Source organism: Procambarus clarkii, chromosome 15, assembly GCF_040958095.1.
Source record: "Procambarus clarkii isolate CNS0578487 chromosome 15, FALCON_Pclarkii_2.0, whole genome shotgun sequence".
In the NCBI taxonomy this organism is placed as follows: domain Eukaryota; kingdom Metazoa; phylum Arthropoda; class Malacostraca; order Decapoda; family Cambaridae; genus Procambarus; species Procambarus clarkii.
Window position 1 is genome coordinate 31,543,762 of NC_091164.1, and position 19,995 is coordinate 31,563,756.

The window sequence follows — 19,995 nt, forward strand, 5'->3', positions numbered from 1 at the left end:
GAACAGTGTCAAAAGCTTTCCGACAATCCAAGAAAATGTAGTCCGCCCAGCCTTCTCTTTCTTGCTTAATCTTTGTCACTAGGTCGTAGAATTCTACTAAGCCAGTCAGGCAAGATTTACCCTCCCTGAACTCATGTTGGCGATTTGTCATGAAGTCCCTTCTCTCCAGATGTGTTACCTGGTTTTTTCTCACGATCTTCTCCATCACCTTGCACGGTATACAAGTCAATGACACTGGCCTGTAGTTCAGTGCTTCTTGCCTGTCGCCCTTTTTGTATATTGGGACCACATTCGCCGTCTTCCATATTTCAAGTAGGTCTCCTGTCTCCAGTGACCTACTATACACTATGGAGAGTGGCAAGCAAAGTGCCTCTGCACACTCTTTCAGTACCCATGGCAAGATATCGTCTGGACCAACAGCCTTTCTAACATCCAGATCCAGCAGGTATCTCTTGATCTTTTCTCTCATAATTTCGAACCCTTCCAAGGCTGCCTGGTTTACTTCCCTTTCTCCTAGCACAGTGACCTCAACTTGTTCTATTGTGAAGACCTCCTGGAACCTCTTGTTGAGTTCTTCACACAACTCTTTGTAATTCTCTGTATTCCTGTCCTCGCCTGTTCTAAGTTTCAATACCTGTTCTTTCACTGTTGTTTTCCTTCTGATGTGACTGTGGAGTAGCTTTGGTTCGGTCTTGGCTTTGCTTGCTATATCATTTTCATACCTTGTCTCTGCTTCTCTTCTCACCCTGACATACTCATTCCTGGTTCTCTGGTATCTCTCTCTGCTTTCTGGTGTTCTGTTATTCCGAAAGTTCCTCCACGGCCTTTTGTTCAGTTTCTTTGCTTCCATAAATGCCCTATTATACCATGGATTCTTCTGTTGCTTCTCGGGTTTTCCCTTTGGGCCGGGATGAACCTGTTTACTGCCTCCTGACACTTTTGGGTGACATAGTCTATCATATCTTGTACAAACTTAGCTCTGAGGTCTGTGTCCCAAGGTATTTCGCTTAGGAAACTTCTCATCTGTTCATAATTTCCCTTTCGTTATGCCAGGCTTTTGTTTCCTAGTTATTTTTTTTGGGGGGTGGGGGGGATAATTATTAGCTCTACCAAGTACTCAGAGTTCAATACACTGTGATCACTCATTCCCTAGGGAACTTCCATGTTAACTTCCCTTATATCCCACTCATTTAGGGTAAATATTTAATCAAGCATTGCTGGTTCATCTTCTCCTCTCGTTCTTGTTGGTTCCTTGATGTGCTGGCTTAGAAAGTTTCTTGTTGCCACGTCCAGAAGCTTAGCTCTCCATGTATCTGGTCCTCCATGCGGTTCTCAGTTCTCCCAATCTATCTTCCCATGGTTGAAGTCTCTCATGATTAGTAGTCCAGATACATTCCTGCTAGTAACAGAAGCTGCTCTCTCTATTATGTTAATGGTGGCCATGTTGTTTCTATCATATTCCTATCAGGGTCTTCTGTCATTTGATGGTGGATTATATATGACTACGACTATAATTTTTTGCCCTCCAGTTGTTATGGTGCCTGTTATGTAGTCACTGAAACCTTCACAGCCCTTAATAACCATCTCAAAATCCCAACCTTTTCTTACCAGCAGAGCTACACCACCACCACCTCTTCCTTCTCTCTCTTTCCTCATAACATAATAGAACTGATGTTACTGTGTAGCTGGTTGTGGGTTCCTCCCTCGCTCTGGGGATGTTGTGTTGGGAGCTGTACTTTCTTGCTTTTCCCCTCTCACCCTGCGCTTCTTCCTTCCTTCTGCTGCCATGACTCTCTCCTCCCTCGTCATGTTCCTCTGGAGGAATACATTTTTGGAATTCTCCCACATTTTGCAGGTAGCTCTTCCTTGTTAAAATCTTCTCCTTTGTGTTCTCGTTTGCAAACACTATCTTTAACACACGGTCTTGGTCTTTGTTGTACCAGCCTAGCCTGAAAACCTTCTTAATGCTATGCTCAGCCCTTTCCATGTCTAGTGCCTTCAGTATTTCATACACTGTTGCTTTGTCCTTATCATTCCACTCTGTTCTATTGGAGCCTTCCTTCTCTTTAATATCTACAGCTGATCTTTTCCTTTCCAGCAGCTGGCTAGTGGAGCATGCCGCTTCCTGTGAGGTAGCTGCTTTCATGGCTACCTCCATCACTGCAGACATTACTTCGGAGTTATTTTTTTTAGCATTTCTGCAAATATTGCTTTTATTGTGGCATTCTCTTCCAAAATACTATTACCATCTTCTCCCTGGATGGTTATCTGAGTCTCAGCATCGGTGCTGTTCTCTTTGAGGGCTCTGATCTCCTTTGCTGCTGTCAGCTCTCTTTATAGGTTGCTTATTTCATTCCTCATTTCCTGCATCATCTCCTGCATCTCACTCTTGATGTCCTCCAGAAACTGGGCGAACATTTCCTTCATTTCGTCACCTTGACTTTTCCCGGTTTCCCCTGTTTCCTCTGGCTGTCATGCTTGCCCCTGTTCCTAGTTGTGCTGTGAAAGGATTTGTCAGAATGGTAGAGCAGGGGGGGGGGGAGAGAGAGAGAGAGAGAAAGAGAGAGAGAGAGAAAGAGAGAGAGAGAGAAAGAGAGAGAGAGAGAGAGAGAGAGTGAGAGAGAGAGAGAGAGAGAGAGAGAGAGGAGAGAGAGAGAGAGAGAGAGAGAGAGAGAGAGAGAGAGAGGGAGAGAGATAGAGGGAGAGAGAGAGAGAGAGAGAGAGAGAGAGAGAGAGAGAGAGAGAGAAAGAGAGAGAGAAAGAGAGAGAGAGATAGAGGGAGAGATAAGAGATGGAGAGAGAGAGAGAGAGAGGAGAGAGAGAGAGAGAGAGAGAGAGAGAGAGAGAGAGAGAGAGAGAGAGAGAGAGAGAGAGAGAGAGAGAGAGAGAGAGAGAAAGAAAGAGAGAGAGAGATAGAGGGAGAGAGAGAGAGAGAGAGAGAGAGAGAGAGAGAGAGAGAGAGAGAGAGAGAGAGAGAGAGAGAGAGAGAGAGAGAGAGAGAGAGAGAGAGAGAGAGGGAGAGAGATAGAGGGAGAGAGAGAGAGAGAGAGAGAGAGAGAGAGAGAGAGAGAGAGAGAGAGAGAGAGAGAGAGAGAGAGAGAGAGAGAGAGAGAGAGAGAGAGAGAAAGAGAGAGAGAGATAGAGGGAGAGATAAAGAGATGGAGAGAGAGAGAGAGAAAGAGAGAGAGAGAGAGAGAGAGAGAGAGAGAGAGAGAGAGAGAGAGAGAGAGAGAGAGAGAGAGAGAGAGAGAGAGAGAGAGAGAGAGAGAGAGAGAGGAGAGAGAGAGAGAGAGAGAGAGAGAGAGAGAGAGAGAGAGAGAGAGAGAGAGAGAGAGAGAGAGAGAGAGAGAGAGAGAGAGAGAGAGTGAGAGAGAGAGAGAGAGAGAGAGAGAGAGAGAGAGAGAGAGAGAGAGAGAGAGAGAGAGAGAGAGAGAGAGAGAGAGAGTGAGAGAGAGATTGTGGGAGAGAGGGGTAGGAATGGGGTGAGAGAGAGGGGGTGAGAGTGGGGTGAGAGAGAGGGGTGAGAGAGAGGGATGAGTGGGAGGGGTGAGCGAGAGAGGGGTGAGAGAGAGGGGTGAGAGAGTGGGATAAGAGAAAGGGATGAGAGAGTGCGTGTTTTTTGTGTGTGTACTCACCTAGTTGTGTTTACGGGGGTTGAGCTCTGGCGCTTTGGTCCCGCCTCTCAACCGTCAATCAACAGGTGTACAGATTCCTGAGCCTATTGGGCTCTATCATATCTACACTTGAAACTGTGTATGGAGTCAGCCTCCACCACATCACTTCCTAATGCATTCCATTTGTCAACCACTCTGACACTAAAAAAGTTCTTTCTAATATCTCTGTGGATGTGTGTGTGTGTGTGTGTGTGTGTGTGTGTGTACTCACCTAATTGTGTTTGCGGGGGTTGAGCTCTGGCTCTTTGGTCCCGCCTCTCAACCGTCAATCAACAGGTGTACAGGTTCCTGAGCCTATTGGGCTCTTTCATATCTACACTTGAAACTGTGTATGGAGTCAGCCTCCACCACATCTCTTCCTAATGCATTCCATTTGTCCACCACTCTGACACTAAAAAAGTTCTTTCTAATATCTATGTGGCTCATTTGGGCACTCAGTTTCCACCTGTGTCCCCTTGTACGTGTTCCCCTTGTATTAAATAGACTGTCTTTATCTAACCTATCAATTTCCTTCAGAATCTTGAATGTGGTGATCATGTCCCCCCTAACTCTTCTGTCTTCCAACGAAGTGAGGTTTAATTCCCGTAGTCTCTCCTCGTAGCTCATACCTCTCAGCTCGGGTACTGTGCCTGTGTGTGTGTGTGTGTGTGTGTGTGTGTGTGTGTGTACTCACTTATTTGTGCTTGCAGGGGTTTAGCTTTGGCTGTTTGGTCCCGCCTCTCAATTGTCAATCAACTGGTGTACAGATTCCTGAGCCTACTGAGCTCTATCATATCTACATTTAAAACTGTGTATGGAGTTAGCTTCCACCACATCACTGCCTAATGCATTCCATCCGTTAACTACTCTGACACTGAAAAAGTTCCTTCTAACATCTCTGTGGCTCATGTGAGTACTCAGTTTCCACCTGTGTCCCCTTGTTCGCATCCCACCAGTGTTGAATAGTTTATCCTTGTTTACCCGGTCGATTCCTCTGAGGATTTTGTAGGTTGTGATCATGTCTCCCCTTACTCTTCTGTCTTCCAGTGTCATAAGGTGCATTTCCCGCAGCCTTTCCTCGTAAATCATGCCTCTTAGTTCTGGGACTAGTCTAGTGGCATGCCTTTGGACTTTTTCCAGCTTCGTCTTGTTCTTGACAAGGTATAGGCTCCATGCTGGGGCCGCATACTCCAGGATTGGTCTTACATATGTGGTGTACAAGATTCTGAATGATTCCTAGCACAGGTTCCTGAACGCTGTTCTGATGTTAGCCAGCCTCGCCTATGCCGCAGACGTTATTCTCTTTATGTGGGCTTCAGGAACAGGTTTGGTGTGATATCAACTCCTAGATGTTTCTCTCTGTTCGTTTCATTAAGTACTTCATCTCCTATTCTGTATCCTGTGTCTGGCCTCCTGTTTCCACTGCCTAGTTTCATTATTTTGCATTTACTCGGGTTGAACTTCAACAGCCATTTGTTGGACTATTCACTCAGTCTGTGTAGGTCATCTTGTAGCCTCCTACTATCGTCCTCAGTTTCAATCCTCCTCATAATTTTTGCATCATCGGCAAACATTGAGGGAAACGATTCTATACCCTTTGGGAGATCATTTACATATATCAGAAACAATATAGGTCCAAGGACTGACCCCTGCGGGACTCCACTCGTAACGTCTCGCCAATCTGAGACCTCACCCCTCACACTGACTCGTTGTCTCCTGTTCCTTAGGTACTCCTGTATCCAACGGAGTACCTTCCCTTTCACTCCAGCCTGCATCTCCAGCTTTTTCACTAGCCTCTTGTGTGGCACTGTATCAAAGGCTTTCTGACAACCCAAAAATATGCAGTCTGCCCACCCTTCTCTTTTTTGCCTTATTTTTGTTGCCTGGTCGAAGAATTCAAGTAACCCGTGAGGCAGGACCTGCCATCCCTGAATCCATATTGATGCTGTGTTACAAAGTTCTTTTGCTCCAGGTGCTCCACTAGCTTTCTTCGCACAATCTTCTCCATCAGCTTGCATGGTATGCAGGTTAGGGACACTGGCCTGTAATTTAGGGCTCCTGTCTATCCCCTTCTTGTATATCGAGACTACGTTAGCTGCTTTCCAATTTTCTGGCAGTTCCCCTGTTGCCAGTGATTTGTTATACACTATGGAGAGTGGGAGGCACAGTTCTTCTGCTCCTTCCTTTAGTATCCAAGGGGAGATTTCATCTGGGCCTTTGTCACATCCAACTCTAGTAAACACTTGCTTACTTCCCCGCTGGTAATCTCAAACTCTTCCAGTGGTTCCTGATTAGCTATTCCCTCTCTTATCTCTGGGAATTTCTCCTTGCTCTAAGGTGAAGACCTCTTGGAATTTCTTATTCAGTTCCTCACACACTTCCTTGTCGTTTGTAGTGAATCCTTCTGCCCCTATACTTAATTTCATAACCTGTTCCTTTACTGTTGTTTTCTAGTGATGTGGCTATGCAGCAATTTAGGCTGAGTCTTTGCCTTGCTTGCGATGTCATTTTCGTATTGTCTTTCTGTGTTTGTGTGTGTGTGTGTGTGTGTGTGTGTGTGTGTGTGTGTGTGTGTGTGTGTGTGTGGTCAGGCAAGGGGTGTGTGAGTGCGGAGGCGTTTGTGTATAGGGGGAGTGGGGAGGGGGAGCTTTGGGAGGTCTTGGGAGGCGTGGGAAGTTGAGAGGATGGGTGAACTGGACACCAGGGTAGATAAGGTAGAGGATAGATAAGGAGGAGGAGGGAGATCGGGAAAGAAGGAGAGAGAGAGTGGTAAGTGAGAGAGGGGGGGGAGTGTAGCGGGTTTGTGAGATGGGGGGGGGGGGTAAGAGAGGGGGTGGAGTATGAGTGAGTTCTTATTCCCTTTCCACAAAAGGTGTTAATCCTTTCTAGCCTGACTGAGCGTTTGTGTGTGTGTGTGTGTGTGTGTGTGTGTGTGTGTGTGTGTGTGTGTGTGTGTGTGTGTGTGTGTGTGTGTGTGTGTGTGTGTGTGTGTGCGTGTGTGTGTTTTGCGTGCACGTGCGTGTGTGCATGCTTACGTACGTGCGCGTGCATGCGTGCGTGTGTTACGAGGGTCCCATAAATGTCAACCTCTATCCAAAATGAGCCACTATGAGATTTTAAATATATATGATATACTGAACAAGAATTTGATAATATGTTACCTCACTCTGTACACTTGAACAATTGACCAGAGAGGGGTACCTACCAGTCAGAATCCCGCTCGCACAACCAGGTGACTAAGGACGATGCTGGGTGACGATGCCTCCCACGTTGGGATTCATTAAGTTATTCACTAATTTCCTGTAGTTTGATGATGGCGGTTCTTCTCTATCTAACACAAAGCTCTGGAGTCAGTCAGTGTATCGTTGTGTCTCTTGTGTTACAGTTCACCTATTTACTGTTTCCACTGATCACTGGACCCAATATGTAAACAAAGCCTCGTAGCCCTCCCCACGCGGCCTGTCTGGTGAATTCACTGTTTAACACAAAGTTCTAGTGATAGCACTGTATTTTCCTTTCCTATTCGCGGTGGTTATACACTTTGTGATTCCCCTAGATCTGCGATCTGTCACTGTAGCCTTAATTAACCCCAAAATATTGGCGTTTATCGTAGAGTGCGACCCCGCGACCCTCCCTCAAAGGCTGGCTCGACTGTGTGTGTCACAGGCTTAATCACACAGAGGGGAGAGAAAGTAGTCCCTAAAATGAGCTGTATATTGTCTCGAGACTCTCTGCTTATGTCCAATACTAATTTTTATACTAAAAGCACACTCAACACCGTAAGAGGTACTTACAGGCCACTTCAACCATGATATTAAAAGTCCAAAGACTAATGTATTTAAGAATAATTCCTAACAGAATAGTTGGTGAATTTATAGTACTTCGTGGCAATGATATCCCGTTTTCTATTGATGGAAAATTCTACTACAAGTTACATTTTCTATGGGTAACTTGTTTATACAACACAGCAGAAATATTACCTGTCGATTGCATCTAATATTATTAAATGGTGTCGGGTTTTCCGACAGTAGGTATATAAAAACATGTGCATATTCGAATGGAACGTTGTGTCAGAATTTCAAAGCAATCGGTGAAGAACTTTTGAAGATTAAAGCATGTGTTGCTCTTCTGTCCAACAGATGGCGCTGTTTTTCAAAAACAGCATGTTTTTTCCTGTCAGAGGTGAGGCATGTATAAAGTAGGTATATAAAAAATACGTGCCTATTCGAATGCAACGTTATGTCAAAATTTCAAATCAATCGGTAAAGTGGTTTCAAAGATTTCCCTCACATGAAAAATACAGTTTTTCATAAAAGCATGTTTTTTTCCCATCATAGACGTAACATATATTTAATATGTATATAAAAACCCGCTCGGATGCGAATAGAACGTTGTGTGGAAAATTTCAAAGCAATCGGTAAAGAACTTTCGGAGATTAGCGATTTGAACAAACGAACATTTCCATTTTTATTTATATAGATTAACTATTTACTAATTTACTAAATAAAAATAACAATTTACTATTATTTACTGTTCCTGGTGGCTCGCAAAAGGCTATAAATTTCTCATTTGCACGTTGTTTGTCTATGACAGAGCGAAGACCTGCTGTGATGTTCTTAACTACCAGGATGGGTTTATTGTAATATGAGATAGTTCATCTTGTATATCACCAGACAGTTTCGTTGAATGACTACTTTCGTCATCCACTCAGCAGTGGTTATGTCACCCTTAAGACTGAATGTTGTTAGTAGTGACTCAAACTCCCAGCTGAAGGCTTAAAAGGAGTCAGCAGTCTGATCAGGTATAGATTAGTCCAGTAATTGTAGTACAACATGGTTGACAGCTTCAAGTATGTTTACTGAAGCTGTCAAACATGTTGTACTACAATTGCTGGACTTATCTATACCTGATCAGACTGCTGACTCCTTTTAAGCCTTCAGCTTGGAGTTTGAGTCACTACTAACAACATTCAGTCTTAATTAAGGGTGACAGACAGCTTTCTCTTTGTCAGCATTATCCCTAGGGAGAGGGACTGGGAGATTTAGTGATGTCACCTTTTTCATTTAAATTTTTTACCTCTAGTTTAGCTTCACAATTCATTTAAGTTTGGGGGAGTGGTAACTCAGGAGCCTCAAGTATTGCTTTTTCAGAATCAACAGAGAATGTGGATAAATTGTCTGATAACTATTAAATAGAAGGTTGTATAATATTGAGTGAGGCACACCTGCATAATGGATTTGTTCTTATTTGCTCTTGGTATTGAATAATTTTACCCAAACGTTCTTGGAACTCCTCTAATTGTGCCGTTTGAGCGAGGAAGGTGTTTATTTGGTAAGGGTGCATATTTTGTTGGTTGAGGCTTTGAACATAATTATTCGCTGCCTAGCCATGATTGATGAATAACTGGCTGTGTTCACAGATCTAAAATATATTGTTTTAAAACTAAGTGAATGTATTTGTGTGTGTGGGATTATTTTGATGACTGATTCAGTTTTGTTAATAGGATTTGAATCTGAAGCTCGTTCCTCTCTTCCTAAACAAAATCGACGTAAAAGAACTTATCACAGCCACCAAAAGTGTAACATTTTGTATTAAAAATGCAAAAAGGTCATGGCATTTACGTCATGGAAAATTATTTCATATTATTATAACACTTTCTGGTATGTCACTTTCCCACCCTACTTAGGGTCAGTAGCTTAATACTTTGCTAATACTACTGTAATTCTACTTAATGGGATTAAAAACAAAAAATACTGGAATGCACATGATAGGATTAAGGTATCTTGAAGGATTAAGTACTACATAGGTTAGGTGCATAATGTTTGGAGCAGATGCTCTTTTGTTTTATAAATATTGTAAATAGTAAGTCATGAAATCTGTACCTGGTGACGTCATTGTTGTTGTTGGAATCAACGCCATGTGGATCACATGTTCATTTTTCTTCTAGCCAAATATAACAGTGGCGACGAGGATTAACACCTAAGGCAGAGAGCCCGTGTACAAGACGAGGTGTGGAGCAGCAGAGAGCATAGTATGTCATGTGGACGGGCGGAACAGTTTAGACAACAGTGAGTTGTGTTCAACCGTAGCCTTGGCTGCCCCACTCAACGAAATTTTAGCCGCTTGATGCTACCAAGATCTCGTTGGACATGTGGCTTAACCTGCTGGAAGCAAACTCCCAGTACCGTGGGATTAAGGAAGATGCAAACAAGAAAGCGGTACTCTTAGTTTCACCGGGTACAGCAGTATATAGTGTCCTTGGTAACGACTGCGCTCCAGAGCTACCCCACACGAAAATCTATGAAGACCTGATTACCCTGCTTAAATGTCATTGTACAGTGAAACCTTCATACCACAGGAGTTTGATGAATTTCCAAAAGAGGACGAAAAAGCAGCCAGAATCCTTGGAGGATTTATTTGTGGAGTTGAAGGCATTGGCTAACACCTGCAATTTTGGAGCACAGTTTGACTGCCGGATGCAGGACCAGCTGTTCATGGCAGTAGAAAATATCATATTTCTCCCTATCTTGGTGGCGGAAAACTTGGAGTTATAACCGATGCCTTCAGGGACAGTGCTAGAGAAGATTTTGAACCTGGAAAGGGCTTTCGAAGTAAAGAAATCTACTACCCAAGAAATTATGGTCCTACATGGGCCAGACAAGGATGTAAACACTGTACGTACAATCACAGTAGTGGCAACTACAAGTTTAAGGACTACTTAATGCAACTTTTGTGACAAGAAAGGGCACTTGAGGAAAGTGTGCAGAGAAATACTTGAAAAAATAGCAAGACCTTGGTAATGATACGACCTGGGAATACAGGAAGAAAGGGTAAGGTTAGTATGGTCAAGGCAGTAGAGGAGAGTAAACCGTCTGAAGAAGCTGCAGGTGCGGAAAGCAAACTATATTCGGTGAAAGAAAGGTATGTTCGGTGGAATCACAAGTGGTGATTTTTGTAATTAATGAGAAGTTAGTTCCTTTGGAACTGAACACTGGTGCTGCAGTGTCAGCACTCTCTACAGATTAGGAAGATACCTGGCAGCTTAAATGTAAAACCTAGTGGAACATCATTAAGTGCATACGATAATGTACCAATTCAGGTCTATGGCAATTTGTCAGCAAAAGTAGGCTATAATACGAAAGGAAATTGTCCAGGATTTTTATGTAGTGGATTTCACGTATCCTAGCCTTTGTGGTAAGTATCTCATTGAAAAGGTGGTAATTTTCTTGGCTGGCCTGGATGAATTGTCTATAGTGAAATAAATTAAGGGTCCAAATTTATAAAAAAATTCAGATTTTTTTATTATTATGTAAAAATAATATATATAAATATGCATATGTAAAAAATATTCAGTATATGCAGATATGCCAATTTATAGCATGGTGGCAAAATTTCACCTGAAAAGTGGGGCTTCACATAAATTCTCACAGCAAGAACAGTTCCGTTCCATTACAAGCAACTGGTTGAATCTGCTCTGGAAAGGCATGTCGCAGAAGGCATCTTAGAGCGAATTACACATTGTGAGTGAGGGAGCCCTATTTGTACCAGTGTTGAAGGCAGACCATAAATCCATGAGAATCTGTGCAGATTTTAAATAATTAAATACCACATCCATTGTGAAAAATATCCATTGCCCAAGACAGATGAGTTGTTGTCAGTGGTTAGCAAGGGGGGGGGCAATTTTTTCTAAGATTGGCCTGAAAGATGCCTACTTGCAAATTCTTGTAGATGAAGAGAGCCAGAAACTGTTAGTGATTAATACTCATAAGGAGTTATTTAGGTATAAAATACTTCCTTTTGGATTCTCAACGTCTCCAGTAATTTTCAGATTCATATCCCAGTTGTTAGTAAACATTGAGTGTGGCTAGCTTTTAGATGACGAATGTGGGGAGAAGGAGGGAAGAGCATGATACTAGATTAGAAAAGGTTATGAATCTTCTGCAACAGCATAATGTGAAGATTAATAAGGGTAAAACAGCATTGAAGACCAATGCAATTGAATACCTGGGGTACCATATTTGAAATTAGGGCTTTACTCCTCACAAAAATGTAGCCGCTACAGTGGACGCCCCAGCCCCAACATCAGTGGGGGAAGTACAGTCTTTTGTGGGGATGGTAACATAGTTTTGTAAGTTCATGACGAACTTTTCGACAAAATTAGCGCCCTCGTATGAATTATTGAAAAAAGGGGCTAGATTTAAGTGGGCAGCAGGAGAGGAGAAGGCCTTCAGGAATATTAAGCAGGAATTGATAAATTCTCCAGTGCTCACTAATTTTTACTAGTAAACTCCCTTTAAACAAGCGGTCGATGCTTCCCTCAGTAAGGGTGGGTTGTGTTTATTACAGGAAGTAGATGGACAGGAAAAAGTAGTTTATCATGATAGCAAGAAATTATCTCCTGCAGAAGAGAATTATTCACAATTAGACAAAGAAGCCTTAGCTTTGGTATATGCCATAAATAACTGAAGTATTTTCTGCTGGGAAAGAAATTACTTGCTAGAACAGACCATAAACCCCTGCTTGGATTGTTAGGCAGAGGTAAAACAAATTCCAGTTAATGCCATTGCTAGAATTCAACGAATGGCATTGTTACTTTCACAGTTTGAGTATGATTTGGAATTTATTCCGAGCAAGGATAATGAAGTGGCTGATGCATTAAGTTGATTGCCTTTACACAGAAGAGCTGAATTCCAGTATTCCACTGGAATGTGTTAACCTGGTGATATCAATGTCTTTTGAAGATATTTCATACCAGGCTATTAGGAAGGCAAACTATCAGGAAGTCTGTTAATGAAGTATGTTAAATATGGTTTTTAATGATAATTTACTATTTTTAGAGTATATGACAGTAAAGTCCTTAGACCTAAGTATTCACAAGGATTTACTCTTGTATAGTAATAGTGCTGGTTCCTGTGAAACAGAGAGGTAGATTTTGGAACAGCTACATGTAGGCCATAATGAAAAATGCTATGAAAGCAGAAACTAGAAGCTGGGTTTGGTGGCCAAAAATGGACCAGGATATTTCTGAGTAATTAAGAATTATCACAAAGCCCAAGCCCTAGAACTTTCCTGGCCTTGCATTGGGAAACCCTGGTCTAGACATCATATAGATTATGCTGGACCTATGCAAAATAAAATTACCAGATATATCTTGAGATGATTTCGGGGCTTAGCGTCCCCACGGCCCGATCCTCGACCAGGGCTTCTTATTGTTACACACCCCCAGGAAGCCAACCCGCTCTCACACAAGACAGCACATATATGACTTATTGCTTATAGTCAATATTTTGCTTATGAATTAGTACATATGTGGTATATTCCCAGTTATATTTTTTTTCAAGGCCCAAACTTCCTCACGTACCAATTTACATCTCACAGTACCTTACATCAGTAGACAGCAGAATAGTCGTGATTGGTTCGATTATAATAAAAATTGTAGTTTTCAGGTCCCACATGGGTTGTGAAATTTTCCTACTATTGTCCATGCTCTTAGAATATTACAGATCAGCTACATCCTATTGAAGGCTCGTAGTTTTGTTTTGAGAAATATTAGTTGTCTTAGTAAATTATAATAAGCACTATAAATTATTACATAGAATAACAGTGCTTCACCAATCAATATTATATACCATAGTTTGCGCTTTAAAAATCTTTAAAGAATGTTTTGTAGGAACGCTAACAGAAAACGATGTTATGTTGGAATGTTTATGGGGTAAACTACTGCAAACATGGGGATCACTTCCACCCACAGGAAGGGAGTAGGGTCCAATACCATCCACTGGATGTGTATGGCGTCCACTACCACCGACAGGATGGGCATGGGGCTCACAACCACCCACAGGATGGGCATGGGGTCCAATACCACCAACAGAATGAGTATGGCGTCCACTATCACCCACAGGATGGGTATGGGGCTCCAACCACCCACAGAATAAGTATGGGGTCCAATAACACCCACTGGATGTGTATGGCGTCCATTGCCGCCCACAGGATGAGTATAGGGTCCAGTATCACCCACAGGATTAGTATATAGAGTCCACTGCCGCCCACAGGGTCGGTAAAGGGTCCACTACCGCCCACAGGGTTGGTAGGGGGTCAACTGCCGCCCACAGGGTCGGTAGGGGGTTCACTACCGCCCACAGGGTCGGTATGGGGTCCACTACCACCCACAGGGTCCACTACCGCCCACAGGTCGGTAGGGCGTCCACAGGGTCGGTAGGGGTCCACTACTGCCCACAGGGTTGGTAGGGGGTCCACTGCCGCCCACAGGGTCGGTAGGGGGTCCACTGCCGCCCACAGGGTCGGCAGGGGGTCCACTGCCACCCACAGGGTCGGTATGGGGTCCACTACTGCCCACAGGGTCGGTAGGGCGTCCACAGGGTCGGTAGGGGTCCACTGCCGCCCACAGGGTCGGTAGGGGGTCCACTGCCGCCCACAGGGTCGGTAGGGCGTCCACAGGGTCGGTAGGGGTCCACTGCCGCCCACAGGGTCGGTATGGGGTCCACTGCCATCCACAGGGTCAGTATGGGGTCCACTAGCGCCCACAGGGTCGGTAGGGGTCCACTGCCGCCCACAGGGTCGGTAGGGGGTCCACTGCCGCCAACAGGGTCGGCAGGGGGTCCACTACCGCCCACAGGGTCGCTATGAAGTCAACTACCGCCCATAGTGTTTGTATAGTGCCCACTACCGCCCATAGTGTTATTATGGGGTCCACTACCCCTCATAGTGTCGGTATGGGGGTCCATTACTACCCAAAGGGTGTGTCTGGGGACTATTTTTTTCTGTATAGCAGAGGTGGCAATACTGCTTTTCCAATCTCATTTGTTGTTCAATGTAAAATATTTGTTGCTCGACTTGCAACAATTTATATATATATATATATATATATATATATATATATATATATATATATATATATATATATATATATATATATATATATATATATATATATATATATATATATATATATATATATATATATATATATATATATATATATATATATATATATATATATATATATATATGTATATAGTACAGTGCCTTTGCAATAATGTACCAATGTGTGTATTTGTTGTATTTTATTGTTGAAATACATTGTTCACATGAAATACATGTGAAATATTGTTGAAAACATCTTGATGACTTATTAAACCAATTATTTATTAGTCAGAAGAAAGACAAAAACGCGAACTATATGTTAAACCTCTACCAGACAAATATTTTAAGTAAAACCGAAGATATTTGTAGTTTTATAAAAGGGGCAGTTTTCATTGCTCGTCGAGCTCGAAAACCGCAGCATTCATCTCAGAACCATGCCTATTTCACACAGATTCCTTAATAAACGTAAGAGTTTTATATGTCACAAGAAAGATAGAAATATAAGTTTCATTCTAAATACCTTACCATGGGCATATTTAAATTTAAAGCGAAGATACGTGTACTTTTATAATAGCCGAGCTTTGACCCCGGACAGATTGATCGACCGAGCAACTCTCTCTCAGAACAATGTTTATTTCAAGTGAATTCGTTAATAAACATATATGTTTTAAATGTCTCAAGAAAGGCAGACATATAAGCTTTACTTTAAACACTTTACCATAGACATATTTAAAGTTCTAATGAAGATACATATATTTTAAAAATTACGGAGCTCCCACCCCGTACAGACTGAACGACAGAGCAACTCTCTCTCAGATCAATGTTTATTTCACGTAAATTCGTTAATAAACACAAATGTTTTATATGTCTTAAGCAAGATAGAAATAAGAGCTTCATTTTAAATACATTACAATAGACATATTTATAGCTCAAGTGAAGATACATATGTTTTTATAGTAGCGCTCAGTAGCTTGTCGGACATGGAGTGCAGACGCCTACGCACTTGCCGATATATTGTATAATTAACAAAGATACGCTAATAAAGCCTAAAATCTTATATGCCTCCAGAAAGACCGAGATATGAACATTATTATGATTGCACCAAATGAAATATATCATGTTCGAGAACAAAGATATATCAATTTTAAATTAAGTTTCGACTCTTGCTCGGGCGAGAGAGAGGGGGCGACTCTCGCCCCATCTATTGGAGATTCTGTCCACTAAAGACACAAAGCTACTCAAACCCTCCTAGCATTATTTAAGTAATGAAGTAATATGGTACATTTACTATAATGTGGGTGCTGAATGCAGAACATGAGAAAACATATATTTACTCCAAACTAATATAATTTCATTATGAAATAAGTAAATAAGTTGCATCAAAGGAAGTCGACGGTCCAAGCATCAATGTTGTGGAGCGACTTATCCAAGATATATCGTTGTTTGGTAAGTGTTTGTTGGCATATCCAGTTGTCGCACTTCTCTGCACAAATTATCACAAATTTAAATTATAATGTTAACAAGTAGAATACGTATTTTTAATAAAATCTAACATAACTAGCCAGAAAACATTTAACATTTATTAAAAAATATATGTTTGGAAGTTAAATCGACTTCATAGGACAATAGTTTTGTTATATATACTCGTTATTCGTTGACATGCGTTCGCTACTTAAACTACCATGTACTGTACTTATGTAAAATCTCCCATGTCTCTTCACTCATCTCATCGAACCCTACAGGCTCTGTGATATATTGTTTAATTAATTGAGTTTCACAAATAAAGCTTATAATTGTATCTGTTAACAAAAAGGCAGAGCTTAGTTTAGTTCATTTATTATGCACCCCATACCCATCCTTTGGGCGATAGTGGAGTGTTACAGAGGCACATAATGGGCTCAGGGACTGAGCCCCACAATTCATATAGCCAAGGAAGTTATAATCTTGATAAGCTAGTTACAAAAGTCAATGCACATTGTCACATCAACAATGGGCTCGAGACCGACCACCTACCTTGTGGTTACCTTACCTTGAGGTGCTTCCGGGGCTTAGCGTCCCCGCGGCCCGGTCGTCGACCAGGCCTCCTGGTTGCCGGACTGATCAACCAGGCTGTTGGACGCGGCTGCTCGCAGCCTGACGTACGAGTCACAGCCTGGTTGATCAGGTATCCTTTGGAGGTGCTTATCCAGTTCTCTCTTGAACACTGTGAGGGGTCGGCCAGTTATGCCCCTTATGTGTAGTGGAAGCGTGTTGAACAGTCTCGGACCTCTGATGTTGATAGAGTTCTCTCTCAGAGTACTAGTTGCACCTCTGTTTTTCAACGGGGGTATTCTGCACATCCTGCCATGTCTTCTGGTCTCATGTAATGTTATTTCTGTGTGCAGGTTTGGGACCAGCCCCTCTAATATTTTCCACGTGTAAATTATTATGTACCTCTCCCGCCTGCGCTAAAGGGAGTACAGTTTAGGCTCTTTAGTCGGTCCCAGTAGTTTAGATGTTTTACTGAGTGGATTCTAGCAGTAAAGGATCTCTGCACGCTCTCCAGTTCAGTAATTTCTCCAGCTTTGAAAGGTGCTCCACTCCACTCTAGAGAGCACAAGCGTTTTGAAAAGTATCATCATCGGTATAGCATCTCTAGTGTGAAAAGTTCTTGTTATCCAACCTGTCATTTTTCTTGCAGTTGTGACGGCTACTTTATTGTGTTCTTTAAAGGTAAGGTCTTCCGACATGAGTACACCCAGATCCTTTACATTGCCTTTTCGTTCTATGTTATGATTTGCCTGAGTTTTGTACGTGGTTTCCGTTTTTTATTTTAATTTTTTCATAGCGCATGAGCTGGAACTTATCTTCGTTAAACACCATATTATTTTCTGTAGCTCATAGAAAGACCTGATCTACATCTGACTGGAGGTTCGCCGTGTCCTCTATGTTGCCTACTCTCATGAAGATCCTAGTGTCATCTGCAAAGGATGATACAGTGCTATAGGTTGTGTTCTTGTCTATGTCCGAAATGAGGATGAGAAAAAGTACTGGAGCAAGCACAGTACCCTGGGGGACTGAGCTCTTCACGGTTGATGGGCTGGATTTTATTTGTTGACTATTACACATTGGGTTCTGTTGGTCAGGAAATTGTAGATCCATCTGCCTATTTTTTCGGTAATTCCTTTTGAACGCATTTTATGTGCAATAACACCATGGTCACATTTATCAAAAGCTTTTGCGAAATCTGTGTAAATTACATCCGCGTTATGTTTGTCTTCCATAGCATCTAATGCCATATCATAGTGGTCCAGCAACTGCGACAGGCAAGAGCGCCCTGTTCTGAAACCATGTTGTCCGGGGTTATGGAGTTGCTGTGATTCCATGTATTTTGTGATTTTACTTCTTAGCACTCTCTCAAAATTTTTATGATGTGCGATGTTAGCGCTATCGGTCTGTAATTTTTTGCCTCTGCCTTATTTCCTCCTTTATGAAGTGGTGCTATCTCTGCTGTTTTTAGTATATCAGGAATAACGCCAGTATCTAGGCTTTGTCTCCACAGAATGTGGAGGGCCTGCGATAGTGGTTTTTTTACAGTTCTTTATGTATATGGAGTTCCAAGAATCCGGGCCTGGTGCAGAGTGCATAGGCATACTGTTTATGGCTTCTTCAAAATCCAGTGGGGATAGGGTGACGTCTGATATATGATTTGATGTTGGTATCGTATCCATGAAAAATTCATTTGGGTTATCAATCTTTAGTGTGTTTAATGGCTCGCTGAAAACAGAGTCGTACTGCGTCCTCAGTAGCTCGCTCATTTCTTTGTTGTCATCGGTGAAAGTTCCATCTCCCTTTCGCAGGGGCCCGATACTAGATGTGGTTTTTGATCTTGATTTTGCATAGGAGAAAAAATATTTCGGATTTCTTTCTATTTCACTGATGGCCTTTTGCTCTCTTTGCCTCTCCTGGGTTTTGTATGATTCTTGTAGCTTCCGTTCAATTGTTTCTATTTCTCTACCTAACCTTCTTCGCCGTTCTTGAGATAGGGTGCGACTCTCAAGTTGTTCCGCGATTCGTTTTCTTCGCCTATATAGGGAACGACGTTCCCGTTCCAATCTGCATCTCTTCCTCTTTTTTCTTAGAGGTATGCGGTTTGAACATATTCTAGTGCTACTGAGCTTATTTTTTCGGCACTGGTTCAGGTTTCATTTTCTAGCTGTTCTTCCCAGTTTATTTCTGTGAAGTCCTGGTTTATTTGCTCCCAGTTTATCTGTTTATTATTGAAGTTGAATTTGCTGAAATCTCCTCCACCGGGAATCTGGACTGGTTTTGAAGGTCTACTCCCCATGGTTGTCATAACTTCAATTAAGTTGTGATCTGAGTAACAGGTATTTGTAATCATTATGTTCCTGATCAATTCATCATTATTAGTGAAAATGAGGTCCAGCGTGTTCTCCTTCCTAGTTGGTTCTACTATTTGCTGGTTTAAGGCAAACCTGTCGCACATCCGTAGCAGGTCATTTGCATGTGCCTGTTCATTTAGGCTACTTCCTGGTATTCTTTCTGATATTACTGTATTAGCTAGGTGCTTCCATTTCAGGTGCCGTAGGTTGAAGTCCTCAAGCAGGATGATGTTCGGAGCTGGATTTGTGAGGTTTTCCAAGCAGTGTTCTATTTTCATTAGTTGGTCTTTAAACTGCTGAGGGTTTGCCTCCGGTGACTTATATACGAGGACAATAACTACATTTAAAATCTCTATTTTGATTATCAGCACTTCCACCATATCATTTGAGGTGTTTAGCAGCTCAGTACAGATGAGTGTACACAAGTACCACAAGTACAGTTTATAATTTAAGCAACTGACATATGTGGAGAGCTAGTGTCACAATTGATATGTTTGTCCTGCACATTTCCACAGTAGTTTGCTTGGGTTCTTTTAATTATCTTAGATATCATTGAAGAGAACCTCCAAGGTACTATACTGTATATATGCTGGTATGAAGTATAATTATCCTGAAAAATTGTGTAAATTATGTTGTTCGAGTGCTTCCAGTTAAGTAACATAGTTCATTTGTGTGCGCGTGCTTGAGGAGGAAATGTTATCCCCCCCCCCCATTGTAAATATTTGTGGGTTTCAGACCATACGACCGCGGCTTACCCTCGCCGCGGTCGAGGGTAAGAACACCGGATGTATACCCAGTATTACAAGTAAACATTAGCAATAACAATTATGGAAAGTTCCTTCACCTATACATAGACAAGAGACTGAACTTCAGCACCCACATACAACACATAAGGGGATGCTCTGAGAGAGAGAGGGAGAGAGTAAAATTATCACTGAGGTCTGATTTAGTCCTTTTGGGGACCTTAATCATTAGGACGTCCAATGATTAACGCAAAGTGAAGCGTATTCAGATGGTATATTGACAACATTCAGCATATCTCATAATGACCTAGTAGTACTTGGTGCACAAATACC

At 42.2% G+C, this 19,995-nt stretch overlaps 1 protein-coding gene across 1 annotated transcript in view; it reads left to right on the forward strand.

The window, feature by feature from the left end:
- Nucleotides 1-10,207, forward strand: part of LOC138365060 (trichohyalin-like) — a 73,021-nt gene extending 62,814 nt beyond the window's left edge. Inside the window, exon 6 of the mRNA XM_069325166.1 lies at nt 10,012-10,207. Coding sequence (XP_069181267.1) covers nt 10,012-10,207 — 196 coding nt within the window. The remainder of the gene's footprint in view (nt 1-10,011) is intronic.
- Nucleotides 10,208-19,995: the final 9,788 nt, after the last annotated feature.